Here is a 14,354-nt window from a genome sequence, read left to right on the forward strand (position 1 = left end):
AATCTTTCAGATGAAGGGCAACAGGGTGCGTCAAGCTTTTCTTCACACTGCTTCATGAGTGCAGCCTGCTTTCTATCTCACAGACACTCGCAGATCAAGGGTTAACACATTTCACAGGCGGTGTATTTATTCCATAATTTCCCTGACATTCTTGTTTACCCCCAAGGAGATGTTCACACAGGCGATAAAACTGGATTTAATTTTTTCGCACTCTGCATGGATTGATTCTAGGTCGTCGTCTGATCATGATTAGATTATACATGAAGGAGTTGTTATTCCATCTAGTTTGATCTGTTGTGTCTGAAGGTGGGGAATCTAGACTCTTTATCTTCCACTTCATTACTGCTGCGCCTAAATGCTACACCATGCTGTGATGGTGCTTTGTATTCTCAAGACTTCCATTGTTAGGTCTGCGAATATAATGAAGCATTAAAAAATGTATTAAATGAAAAACTGAATGGAATGTGCACAGTGCACAGCATCAGATAGATAAAGTGTACAAGTAAGATGACAGAACTCACCTCTCCAAAGAGGGGAGAATAGTCATAGTGAGAGGAATTAGAGTTTCATAAAACGGATAGCTCTTGTTCTAAAATCTTACTAGATGTGCTGTGTTCAAAGCCATTATAAAATTGCCTGTATTTAAACGCCTGTGACAATACATCAGCTGAATTCTATACTTATGCGCCCAGTTGCTTGGAAACAGTCTAACCTTCGGCCATTGGACAATAGTACTTTTTAGTAGTCTACCTGAGAACAAAAAGTGTTTAAATGGTACCGGGTTGATATTACCAAGCAAATAAACGAATTATTCATGAGCAGAAATGCATATTCCATGTTGTTTTCTGTCGGTGAAATAATCACTACTTTTCCGTACAGCCATTCATTGAGACTGCCACACCATTATTTATTTATTTAATTATTTCCGTGGTGGTCTATTATTGTGGTATCATTGTTTTCAGAAGTATGCCCCTAAGCAACATGTGGGTGATTCTCATGAAACCTGTCAAGAAAATGTCCTGGTCATATTTAACCACAAATCAATAAAAAACCACAAATAAAAAATAATGTAATTATATTTTGCATGAAGAAAATAAAGCCTACATTTAGGACCATTAAGATTTTTTGCATTGTTATATTATTTTCAGAACACTTTTGGCACTGTTTTCCTTTGACTATTTCTATTGTTTTCAAATTGTTTTCATTTTTTTACTGTTTTACAGTAATCAACAAAAATAAAAGGCATTATCAAGGGAGTACTGCTATGATGTATTAACACTTTACAGTGTAAATAAAATATCCTTTTTTCACGTTGCGGTAATGAGAATATCATAATGACATCCTCTTTTTGCATTACACTAATGAAATTCGAAGGGTAAAATGTGCGTAACTGTCATTGAAATAAAAAAAGTAATGGAATACATCTTAATGGCCCTAAAAAAGGCTTCATTTTCTACATGTAAAAATAATTTCTTATTTGTTTGTTCTGATTTTGAAGTACAATAGGAACAGGACATTGTTGACAGATTTTGTACATCTCCCAGGACAAAACCTAACAAATTGTGGTTGGTCGTTTCACGTGTCAGTCAGTTGGGCGGTTCTTGGCCAGAAAAGTATATTATGGCAGAGCCAGACTATAAGAAATGGAATAGACTACATTGCCTCAGGTCCAAGTATAGAACTACTCAAATAAAAACTCTACTCTGCCTGTTAACCCAGCTTAAATAAGACCTGAGCAGGGCCCAGTAAGAGTGCTTTTATTATGAGAGAACTTGAAGTAGGGGAAATAGGATTGGCTCACAACATCTCATCTTGCTGCTAAATGTTCTGGTAACGTCCGTGGAATCTAGTCGTTCTCAATCAGTGGGTTGTGCCCCAAAAATGGATCGCTGGTCTATTTTGATAGGGTCACAGACAGCAGGGGAAAAATGCATCATGCAAATAATAAAATGCAACTAAGAATATACTCATGGATAAATAGGATAGCAAAATAAATAGGCTTATCAGCTTTGAAAAGGGAGTAAATGCTTCCCATATCTTTTGTTGTTGACATCAAAGACTGCATGTCCAATCAAACTCTACCTAATTTTGGCACAAATTCATCTGTCACTTCATAGAAGCTAGCCAAAATAGGCAAATGTCAGACAGCTTAAATGGCGTGCCTTTAAAAAAAACAAATAAAAAACAGGCTACATTAAATAATTGTTATGTCTGGTACTGTGTTGGGTTGCCACTTGAAGTCCAATGTAAAATCTTGGTACTAAAGCAAAACAAGGAGAAATCACCATTTCCACACTATAGCTGTTTGTGTGTGCTGGACCAGACTGATTTCACAGTGAAATCAGAAACAGTAGTTTGACTTTTTTTTTTGTGTGTGTTGTTGGGCATATGGGCACGGTTGAGCTCCATTTCCTGGGGTATTGTCAATGGAGGGGCACCTAAAGCGAGTTGTTTTCAGCTGTACAGGCTGTAATACAGTGAAGAGGATTGCATATCCTTCTTCAAACTGTCAGCTTTAGCATTCTAGTTCATAATCCTTCTCTCTTTCTCTCTCTCTCTCTCTCTCTCTCTCTCTCTCTCTCTCTTTGTGTCATACCCTTTCAGGTGTCCGTGGTTAACCAAGGACATCTCCCCTGTTGTGCCTTTATACAATGGCATCGTCTTCCTCTTTGTGTTGGGCAACTTCAGCATGGCCACCTTCATGGATCCAGGAGTATTCCCCAGAGGTACAGTCCCTTTTAAATATGTGGAAATGTATATTTTTATTTATACATTTGGATTATAAATGTGGATTATAGTGCAAGCATTCTATAGATGAAAGCATCTTCGCATCTTGTGTTATTGTAAACTAAGGCAAACTGTATCTATAAGCAGGTCACACTAGTTAATGTAAATATTGGAAATTCTGTCTATCTTTCCTCCAATCCCAGCGGATGAGGACGAGGATAAAGATGATGATTTCCGAGCTCCGCTCTATAAAAACGTGGAGATAAAAGGAATTCAGGTGCGGATGAAGTGGTGCGCCACATGCCACTTCTACAGACCTCCGCGCTGCTCTCACTGCAGTGTGTGTGACAACTGCGTAGAGGTGAGACACACTTACATACACATACCATACCAGCATTCCCCTAATAATATAAAATGATCTCAAATGTCAAGTGCTCACACATTTTCCTTCTCATTGTAGGAGTTTGACCATCACTGCCCATGGGTGAACAACTGCATTGGCCGGAGGAATTATCGCTATTTCTTCTTGTTTCTGCTGTCTTTAAGTGTTCACATGGTGGGCGTATTTTCCTTTGGCCTGCTGTTTGTGTTGCACCACCTCGAGAGGTTGAGTGCCCTCCACACAACTGTGACGTATCCTTCCATGAGAGAAATGGTTCCAAAAAGAAACATTGGGGAAAAGAAGCATCATAAATCATAAATTCATCATAAATGTACGTTCTTTAGCTCTAATCATGCAAAAAAAGAAAAATAATAAAATAAAATAAAAATTCAGGCAGGTCCAGCCAATTTTCATCTGCTTTCTTGACCAAAAAAACCCCCTGAAATGCCAGTATCAAAAAGATGAGGACCCTTTTAAAGGAATTTTTCGTGTTCAGTACAAGTTAAGCTCAATTAACTACATTTGTAGCGTAATGTTGATTACCACAAAAATATATTCAACTTGCCCCTCTAAATTGTGGTCACAGGAAGGCACTTACAATAAATGGGGCCAGTCCATAAATAAAATACACACTGTTTCACAACTATAGCCACAAGATGTAAACATTTTACATGTTAAAATAATTTTAGTGTGATGAAATCACTTACTAAACGTATTAGTGTTATCAAAACATCCAATATATAAACTTTGTTGCCATGACGTTGGTCGCATATTGCTGGTTCAATCCCCACAGCCATCACCATTGTGTCCTTGAGCAAGGCACTTAACTCCAGGTTGCTCCAGGGGGATTGTCCCTGTAATAAGTGCGTTATTATGTAATAAGTAAGTTGCTTTGGATAAAAGCGTCTGCCAAATGCATAAATGTAAATGCATGGGAATTTTCTTATTATTTGTCTTTAGAGACCCGACACACATATCTATCAAAAATGGAACTACAAAATGCCCAGATAGTGTAAAAATTTCACAATATTTTCAAGACAATTAGGAAATAATAAAATAAAATAAATTTTGATATATTTTGATGTTTTATTTTTCATAAATCAAAGAGACAATGCAACAAATCAGGACAAATCTAGATTTTCACACTGAAATTTCATGAGACGCAACTGGCTGTCAAACAAATATTGAGCTGCAAAGAACACATAATTTACACATTAGATACACATAAGCTACACATAATTTACACAGACGTTACACATACAGTATGTATTTTCTCAGACACTTTTTGAGTCTAAATAGATGCACAACTTACATAATTTCAACAGTACACCCAAATGACAACAGTCATATCATACTATTCATGTGTTGTACTTGCTAGAGTTTACTTTGATGTTGTTTCTTCGTCAAATAGCAATGTCAAATGTAAATCAAGTCAATAATAGTAAAAAATAGCTTGTATATTATGTATGTGTACATGCATATGGGATACTGATAAGTCACCATTGTTGATAATTCATTGTTGCACAGAAACTCAATGTGATAAAGTATTTATTTGTATGAATATACTACTTATTTATCTTGTAATAAACAAAGAAATAGATATCATGTGATAGTAAATTTAATAGATATGAAATAATCATAAAAAATGTAATTTATGGAAGTGAAAAAAAACAAAACAAAAAAAAACGACACTCTTACATAGCTCGGGTCTCTAATGACCCTATACACTTTTGGTACTTAAACCGTTGTAATAATTTTATGTTATTTTATTAATTGTTTTGCAATTTTGCCATTTTTTGTGCTACAGTATTTATAAGAGATAGATTGAGGAATACTAAAGAGGTGTGGACACAGCTCCAAAAAATGGATGAGGGAGTGAATGATGTCCCGGGTCTTTAGAGACGTATGCGTTTAAGGGTTAATGTTGACATTAGTTAATGCACTTTGAACTATAACATGAACTAAAAATGAACAATTGTATTTTTATTAACTAACATGAACAAAATAATAATTAATAAATACTGTAAAAATATATTGTTCATTGTTATTTCATGATACCTAATGCAATTACTAATGTTAACAAATGTAACCTTATTCTAAAGTATTACTATTTTTTGTGGTTATAAACCTTATGCCACAAATGCTATCGATTGAGCAAAACTTGTGTTGAACCTGGAACATGCAGTGCAGCAAATCATCACGTGATAAATCAGATCTCTTCAATGTCAACCTTAGTTTTTGTCCTGACCAGCTGCGACCGTCAGTGTCACTTGATGCTGAAAACTTGCCATGTCACACCTAATTAGAACAAGGTGTTGATGTTCTGTTAACAACACAGTGGGCTCCTTGACTCTTCCTCCCTCCAGTATGGTGGTTATGTGTGTGGCTGGACTGTTCTTCATCCCGGTTGTGGGCCTCACTGGATTTCACATGGTTCTGGTGGCCCGAGGACGCACCACAAATGAACAGGTAAAACACACATGCACACATTTACACCATGCGATATGTAAATCTGGTCCTCTGCATACAACATGGACACAAATAGTGACAGAATATTCGGCACGTTTTCACACTTTTCACACCCACTCAGAATCACCTTGATGTCTTTCCAACTAGATTGCCTTCTGTTGTTCGAGCACGACATCTGTTACAAAGCCTGTTATTTTTATTACACATTACGGGGCCTGTGGGTCAAGGACAGTTGTTTTTCATCTCCTCAGTATGTTAAAAGAATTAATCCTATCTCTCTGTTCTCAGGTGACAGGAAAGTTCCGAGGAGGAGTCAATCCGTTCACTCGGGGTTGCTGTGGCAACGTGAAACATGTTTTGTGCAGTCCGCTCGCTCCGAGGTGAAAGGAGATTCTGGCACATGTTGGCTACTACACATGTATAAGCACGTTTGTAAACAGTCATTCTCTCGCACATACCAGGAGTGTATGAAAGTCAGTCGTGACACTTGGCACTTCAGCTCGTTTCCATGTCCCCTGACAGCTGGTTGCTTGGCAGTTGACAGCTGTCTTATTCTATGAGTCATATTGGAGCAGAGAGTTGGGTGTTTCATTTCACTTTAAATTAATTTACATTAGGTTTTGTTGTGTTTTCCGTTTGCAAAACAGACGGGATGCAATGAACATTCAAGAGAAGAGCTATAAAACAGTGAATTCCCTGACTGTCCATCACGAAGAAAATTAAAACACTAACATCATAAGGGCAAACAAAGCAGGGGGAAATTAAACCATGGTGTTTAAAGGTGTCATGACATGCCTTTTTTATTATTTTAATATGTTCCTTAAGGTTCACTTATAATATAAGTAATGCTTTTTGCATAAAAAAGCAGTCATATATTTGTAAAACTTGATTATTTTTCACCCTCAATCAGACCCTCTGGCAGAAACGCTCTGTTTTGGTGCTGCGCTCCTTTAAGATTTGGCAGTAAACGCCCACTGTTATGATTGGCTCTCTGCTCTTGACTGACCTGCTCTCTCTCCTTGTAATCTCACTGCTCATCGCTACTGGGGCGGGACTACGGAAGTGATTAGGTAAAGTAGGCGTTGATATGTTGTTGTGGAGGCGGTCAGATGCAAATGTCTACCACAGTGTGACATCACAATGCGGAGGAAGTAGAGAACGAGTCGTTTTGTCAGCTTGGTTTCAACAAATGCTCATATTTTTCAGTGAGGAGGACATTTTGAGTTCTGAAACTTACGATTTTCTCCGCTTTTCTCCCCAGTTTGGAATGCCCAATTCCCAATGCGCTCTAATTCCTCGTGGTGGCGTAGTGACTCGCCTCAATCCGGGTGGCGGAGGACGAATCTCAGTTGCCTCCGCATCTGAGACCGTAAATCGGCACATCTTATCACGTGGCTTGTTGAGCGCGTTATCGCGGAGATCTAGCACGTGTTAGTGTTGTTAGTGTTAGTGCGTGTTAGTGTGGGAGACTATTCTCCGCGGCATCCAGGCACAACTCACCACGCGCCCCACTGAGAGCGAGAACCACATTATAGTGACCACGAGGAGAATAACCCAACGTAACTCTTCCCACCCTAGCAACCAGGCCAAGTGGTTGCTTAGGAAGCCTGACTGGAGTCACTCAACACACCCTGGATTCAAACTTGCGACTCCAGTTGTGGTAGTCAGCGTCTTTACTTGCTAAGCTACTCAGGTCCCCTATACTAACATTGACTTTTAAAGGTTGCGTCTTTCAGATGCGCAAAATAGCAGGTCTTGCCAATTTTAGCGTGTTTCCCCGAAATGAATGTGCAATTTAGAGGCGTGCCTCCAAATGCGCGTAATACATTTTAACTGCCGAAATATTGTGAAATATTTTAAGTGGCGGTTCTTTCCAGTACACGAAGCAGGCTGTAACATATAAATTCCATATCGAATAAAATAAAATGGTATTTAGTGAGAGCTGTACTCTAATTGCATTTGATGCGAGTGCCGCAAAAGCCTCCTTTTGGAGGGTGTCCAACATATTTGCACGTGTAGTTATTTGCGTGATTTTTCTTAGTAAATCACCCACAAAACGCCCACGACACACACGTGTAATTTCATAGATTGCACAAGCAAATTAGCACCCGTTATTTGAGATCTAAGTCAATCGTGGCCTTAACGTGAAACCTTAAAAAATTTGTGACATTCATACAGCAGACAGAGGGGGGAAAAAAAGGTTGTTTATAACTAGAGGAAAGTCTAGAGGGGTTTGAGAAGAATAGGGGTCCATAGGAAGGTAGATTGTGTCCTGTTTTTCTTGCCTGTATTATGAAACTTAAGCAGGAAGAGGGTAAGGCAGTTAAGGTTTGAATCAGCTCTTGAAACAATGGGGAGAGAAAGTGATTACCGTATAAACACAGATCGGAGCCAAGGTTAATGACTTAAGACTGGTGAAGGTATCTTCAAAAAAAGAAACATAGGACAATCTTTTGATGAAGAATTTCCTTGAATCGGAAAAAGACATTAAGTCTTGTGTAACCTACCTGGGGATCTGATTGTGGCATTGATTTGTTCTTGCCCATGAATTTACAAGATGTTTTAAATTGAATGTGTTTGCTCCGAGGGGTGTTATATACCCAGTACACAAAGCTTTTATGCTTTATATAAAACATAGCTGAGCTGTGAGGTTTTAGAAGGAAAACATCAATAAAAAGCTTGCAGATTATGTAGTTCTGGTGTTTCAACATGTCAGCTGCTATTGTTTTACATTGAATCTCTGCTATGCAGATACATCGCTGATCCCAGGAAGAAAACTCCCATCACTATCAAACCGCCATTCCTCCGTCCTGACCTCTCTACCCGCCACATCAGTGTAAAAGTCACTGACAATGGTATCCATAGTAACATCCAACGAACCAAAGTGAGTCTAAAAAAGCTTTTAATTCTCTGTCTGCCTACAGCCTGGAATGTCAATGGTTTTTAATCATTTCAGTTATTGTACTAGGGGGTCCTAATTATATCCATACAGACTCATAACTTAGATTGTAATTATTCCAGTTCTGATGATTGTTTTAAAGGAACAGTTTTAAGAATGTTTTTTCCTAAGTCTATGTGCTTTCCAAAAATGAATATGTGAATGGAAACTTGTTTTTTTGCCTCAGTCTAAGATAAGTCTGGATGGTGTGGATAATAAAGGTGTTGACACACATCCACCTCTGCCACCCAAAGCAGAACGCTATAACCAACTCAAGAGTCAACTTACTTCCAGCGAAGGCAAGTAGCTCTAAAGAACAACTTTTGCAGTCAGTCATAGTCAATACTGCAGGTTATTTAGAAGCTTTTTTTGTTTGTTTGCTTGTTTTTGTGAGCACCGCATTTAAAAATAAAATAAATACAACTTCTGTGCTGAAATTTGACTTGCCACATTTAGCTGGTTGTTGAATTTTCCTTAACTGCACTTCTGCTGCCATCTGGTGGTGCATCTTTTTACAGCACTGTTAAAGGAATATTCCGGGTCCAATACAAGTTAAGCTCAATCGACAGCTTTTGTGGCATAATGTTGATTACCACAAAAAATAATTTTGACTCGTCCCTCCTTTTCTTAAAAATAAAGCAAAAATCAAGGTTACAGTAAATCACTTACAATGGAGGTGAATGGGGGAAGCATCACTTTTTCAAAGGTATAGCCACATGACGTAAACAATATGCATGTAAACATGATTTTAGTGTCATAAAATCACCTACTAACCTTTTCTGTGTAAAGTTATAGCCAATTTTACAATTTCGTTGCCATGACGATTTAATGTCAACAAACACTAAAATGACTGTAAAAAGGATCATTTAAACAACTTTACAGCTCAAATACTACATGAGTTTTAACAGATGAATTCATGTAAGTGCTTTTAATAATTATAAGCTTCAAATTTCTGCCTTTTAAACCCTCCAAAAATTTTCCCAATTCACTTCTATTGTAAGTGCCTCAATGGAGGGACATCAGCATTATGCCACAAATGCTGTCGATTGAGCTTAACTTGTATTGAACCCGGAATATTCCTTTAAGTTATTGAATTACTGTAATTTGTGTCACACTTTCTAGAGAGTTCCCTGTCCAGCAAAACCACCAATCCATCCACACCAGCCATGTACAAATACCGACCTTCCTTCGGCACCATGCCCAAAGTACACTATCATGCAACAGGAGAAAAGGTGGGAGCAACAATCTGACTCTAGCTGCTGATAAACCTGAATAATGAGTTCAGTAAATGCAGCCTAAAAAGATAATTTATAAAATGCTCAAGAAGGCTTCATGCATTGTGTGTGCTGCATTTCATTGGATTGTGAATATACAATCTGATTGCCCCCTGATTTTCATTTCTAAAATGTGACTGTTGCAATTTCAGAGATTGTACTTAAGTTTGTAAATTAAAGTCAACGTGGGACCATATTTACTTTCTTAATGCATGTTCCTGGTCATATATTTTGCAAACTATTGATTGATGCATGTTGTATTCCAAATTTAAAATTGTTTTGTCGTGGTAATCTTTAATTGAAATGAAGTAACTTTCTGTTCTTCTGAAAAAACGTATCTTTTCTGCTGGCGTCACCTAAGCTAGGCATTTCATGGGTTGGCTCCATATTGATATGGAATGCCTACTTCCATGCCTAAAATCCATTCAATTCCCAATGGATAAACTCAAGTCCCATCATGTACACTTTTTTCTTGTTAAATACCTAGTTTCACTTGGAAATATGCCACCTTACAGAAGTGAAATGTGTTGTAAACAGGGTTGCACAATGACTTTAAGTTTCTTCTGATTTTTCAAAGTCTTTCTTAATTGACAATTATCAAGTACATTTTTGTTGGCATTTCTTTAAAAAAATTTTGCACTCTCCTCAGATCGTAATGTCTGAGAATGGTAAGCACTCAGCAGTTTTAGAAGAGAGAGGTCATGATTACCGTTCGGAGCCTAATCTGGATCTGCCTGACTACCGCGGCACTCCTCTCCATCGAACATACCAGTCATCCCCGTTCCAGCTGGACTCTTTCAGCACGACATCTCGCTCGATCAGTCTTAAACAGGGAGTTAACAGGGCTGACCGTGCACCACTAGGGGGCAGCAAACCTGAAACAGTCACCTCCACCCCTCACAAAGGAGTCTTTTCCCCTGGAACACTATCCGGCCGCAATGGCAGTCTCTCCTATGACAGCCTGCTGACCACCAATGTAACGCCCTCTGTGGGCGAGTGTGCTGCCCACCCAGGAGTGCCCTCCATGGGGTTCCATTCACCCTACCTGCCCACTAAAATGTGCCATGTGCGAGGGCCCGAGCTTCAACGGCATGCTGGCCCGCCATCCTACAGCCCTGTGCATGTAGGAGCGATGTACGGCCGGCAGTCACCACTTTCGAGAGACCATGAGCGAGACCCCTCCCCAGTCCGCTACGACAACCTCTCCAAAACCATTATGGCCTCCATCCAGGAGAGGAAAGAGCTTGAGGAGAGAGAGAAGCTCATGCATCGGCAAGCACCAGTGGCCTATGGCAATGATTCAGGTGTGTTTGACACCTGCACTGCAGCTGCCTATGGACTCCCACCTGGGGCGTGCTACCCTGATGGCCCCAGAGGACCCGGTTCCAGAGAGCCCACTCCACCTGTGTGTGGTTCTCGAGATAACTTGATGGGGGTTGGAATGGTGGGATACGCTCCCCGAACTCCTGTTCTTCGTTCTTCAGCCTCCTCGCTCGCAAGAGTGCCGAGAACATCCACTACTTCCCTCCACACAGATGGAGGCAATCTGGGAAACATGCAGGGTAGAACAGCCGAATATCAATATCGCTCTCCGGTGCACCAAGCCCATCACTCCCCAACCGTTGTGCCCGTTTCCCCCTCATACACCCATCAGAAGGTCGCCTTCATAAGTGCCCTGGAGAGGGCGGACTCCCCACATCTGGGTACAAGGTATGACGCATAGCATCCTCTTTTAGCCAATCAGCACAGCGGCTGAAGAAAGGTGCATGGTGTATAGACTAAACGAGATAGATGAGTTATGTATTCTCTGATCCAATATGGTCAAGAGACTTTAGAAAAGAGATTTCACGTGTGCAATATAAAGAAAGTAAATTTTTTTTTTTTTTTAAATGTAGTTCTTTTTTTGTGCTTCAATAAATTACAGGTGTCTTTAAGTATTATTAGTTAGATTATTATTATATAACTTTATATGCATGACTTAAGCTTATGTATGTTTTTGCCTTTATTCAGAGAAGAAAAAAGCATGTGTGATTATATATTTTTATTTACATACAAATAAATTTGCTCTTATTCTCATATTACACTTTCACTGTGCATGCCTGTTCATCCAGATTCATGAGCTTATTTATGACACTTTTTGCATGGCATCTACTTATAGGGTACATTTGATTGCATCATGCTTATCTCTACTTCAAAGAATATTCTGGGTCAATACAAGTTATGCATTTGTGGCATGATGTTGATTACCACAAAAGTTAATTTTGGCTTGACCCTCATTTTCTCAAAAAACAAACAAAAAAAAGTACAAATCTGGGTTACATTGAGGCAGAGGCTGCGGTAGAAAAAATCTTTGAGTTGTAAAATTTCCGTCATGGTTTATTTTTATCCGTCATACTTGTTTTCATTTTACAAGTAGCCTACTACTTTCAGGGGCGTAACATCCATTATAATGGCATAGACATGACAGTGGATGGGCTTAAATTATATATTTTTTGACTCCCCAAGCACAAGTCTGTTGAAACCAAGAAGTTCTAGGGTGAAAGTTCTACCTGTCAATCAATCATGCTAAAACAAGATTTTGAAACTATGCAGTTAATTCATAATTTTATTTATTTATCACACATTTGCACATACAGTGAAATTCTTTTTCTCACTTATCCAGATAAGCTGGGGTCAGAGCGCAGGGTCAAGCCATGATACAGTGCCCCTTGAGCAGATAGGGTCAAGGGCCTTGCTCAAGGGCCCAACAGTGGCATTTGGCTTGAACCCCCAACCTTCTGATCAGTAACCCAGAGCCTTAACCACTGAGCCACCACTGCCCCAGGTTACATGTGGCTTAAAAAGGAAATAAACTTACGATCGGAAAATTTGAAAATGCGCCTACATACATGTACAAGTTCATGGAACTTTTTCAGTGTGCCTGATATCACAATATCTGATGTATGCAGTCATTAATTCATAGATCCTCTCCTCAAAATCCAAACACAATTGTTCAAAAGAGATGAAGATTTTACAGAAAACAAACAAATACACACACACACATACAAATATATCTAAGCTCTGTATATACAATGCAAGTGAATGGGTACCAACATTTTGAAGCTCCAAAAGCACATAAAGGCAGCATAAAAGTAAGCCATACGACTCCAGTGATTAAATCCATGTCTTCAGAAGTGATATGAAGTGTGGGTGAGAAACAGATCAGTATTTACATTTGTGCTCAAAAGTTTGCATACCCTTGGAGAATTGGTAATATATGTACCATTTTTAAAGAAAACATGAGTGAGCAGGCAAAACACATTTCTTTTATTTCTTATGGGATTCATATTCAACTGTAGGTTATAACAGAATGGCACAATCATAAAACAAAACATGGCAACAAAGAAAAAAATGAAATGACCCCTGTTCAAAAGTCTGCATACCCTTAGTTCTTAATACTGTGTATTGGCCCCTTTAGCATCAATGACAGCGTGCAGTCTTTTGTAATAGTTGACCCCCAAATTCTTGCAGGTGGTATAGCTTCCCATTCGTCTTGGCAAAATGCCTCCAGGTCATGCAAAGTTTTTGGTTGTCTTGCATGAACCGCGCGTTTGATCTCTCCCTAGAGTGGCTTGATGATATTAAGGTCAGGAGACTGTGATGGCCGCTCCAGAACCTTCACCTTTTTCTGCTGTAACCACTGGAGGGTCAACATGGCCTTGTGCTTAGGGTCATTGTCGTGCTGGAAAGTCCAAGAGTGTCCCATGCGCAGCTTTCGTGCAGAAGAATGCAAATTGTCTGCCAGTATTTTCTGAAAACATGCTGCATTCATCTTGCCATCAATTTTCACAAGATTCCCCGTGCCTTTAGTGCTCACACACCCCCAAAACATCATTGAGCCAACACCATGCTTCACAGTGGGGATGGTATTTTTTTCACTATAGGCCTTGTTGACCCCTTTTATGATTGTGACCATAAAGCTCTATTTTGGACTCGTCACTCCAAATTACAGTGTGCCAGAAGCTGTGAGGCGTGTCAAGGTGTTGTCGGGCATATTGTACCCGGGCTTTTTTGTGGCACTGGCTTCTTTCTGGCAACTCGACCATGCAGCTCATTTTTGTTCAAGTATTGTCATATTGTGTTCCTTGAAACCACCACACCGTCTTTCCAGAGCAGCCTGTATTTCTCCTGAGGTTACCTGTGGGTTTTTCTTCGTATCCCGAACAATTCTTCTGGCAGTTGTGGCTGAAATCTTCCTTGGTCTACCTGGTCTTGGCTTGGTATCAAGAGATCCCATTTCCACTTCTTAATAATTGATTGAACAGTACTGACTGGTATTTTCAAGGCTTTGGATATCTTTTTATATCCTTTTCCATCTTTATAAAGTTCCATTACCTTGTTACGCAGGTCTTTTGACAGTTCTTTTCTGCTCCCCGTGGCTCAGTATCTAGCCTGCTCAGTGCACCCACGTGAGTGCTAACAAACTCACTGACTATTTAAACACAGACACTAATTGCCATTTAATCCTGTGTGTGTCACCTTGTGTGTCTGTAACAAGGCCAAACATTCATGGGTATGTAAACTT

General features: G+C 39.4%; 1 protein-coding gene across 1 annotated transcript in view; it reads left to right on the top strand.

Moving 5' to 3' along the window:
• zdhhc8b (zinc finger DHHC-type palmitoyltransferase 8b) overlaps positions 1-14,354 on the top strand; it is a 105,814-nt gene that overhangs the window by 89,079 nt on the left and 2,381 nt on the right. Inside the window, exons 2-10 of the mRNA XM_051694179.1 lie at positions 2,605-2,726; positions 2,931-3,088; positions 3,188-3,360; positions 5,476-5,578; positions 5,867-5,958; positions 8,330-8,462; positions 8,704-8,815; positions 9,639-9,748; positions 10,440-11,500. Coding sequence (XP_051550139.1) covers positions 2,605-2,726; positions 2,931-3,088; positions 3,188-3,360; positions 5,476-5,578; positions 5,867-5,958; positions 8,330-8,462; positions 8,704-8,815; positions 9,639-9,748; positions 10,440-11,500 — 2,064 coding nt within the window. The remainder of the gene's footprint in view (positions 1-2,604; positions 2,727-2,930; positions 3,089-3,187; positions 3,361-5,475; positions 5,579-5,866; positions 5,959-8,329; positions 8,463-8,703; positions 8,816-9,638; positions 9,749-10,439; positions 11,501-14,354) is intronic.

Source organism: Myxocyprinus asiaticus, chromosome 4 (assembly GCF_019703515.2).
Source record: "Myxocyprinus asiaticus isolate MX2 ecotype Aquarium Trade chromosome 4, UBuf_Myxa_2, whole genome shotgun sequence".
Lineage (NCBI taxonomy): Eukaryota > Metazoa > Chordata > Actinopteri > Cypriniformes > Catostomidae > Myxocyprinus > Myxocyprinus asiaticus.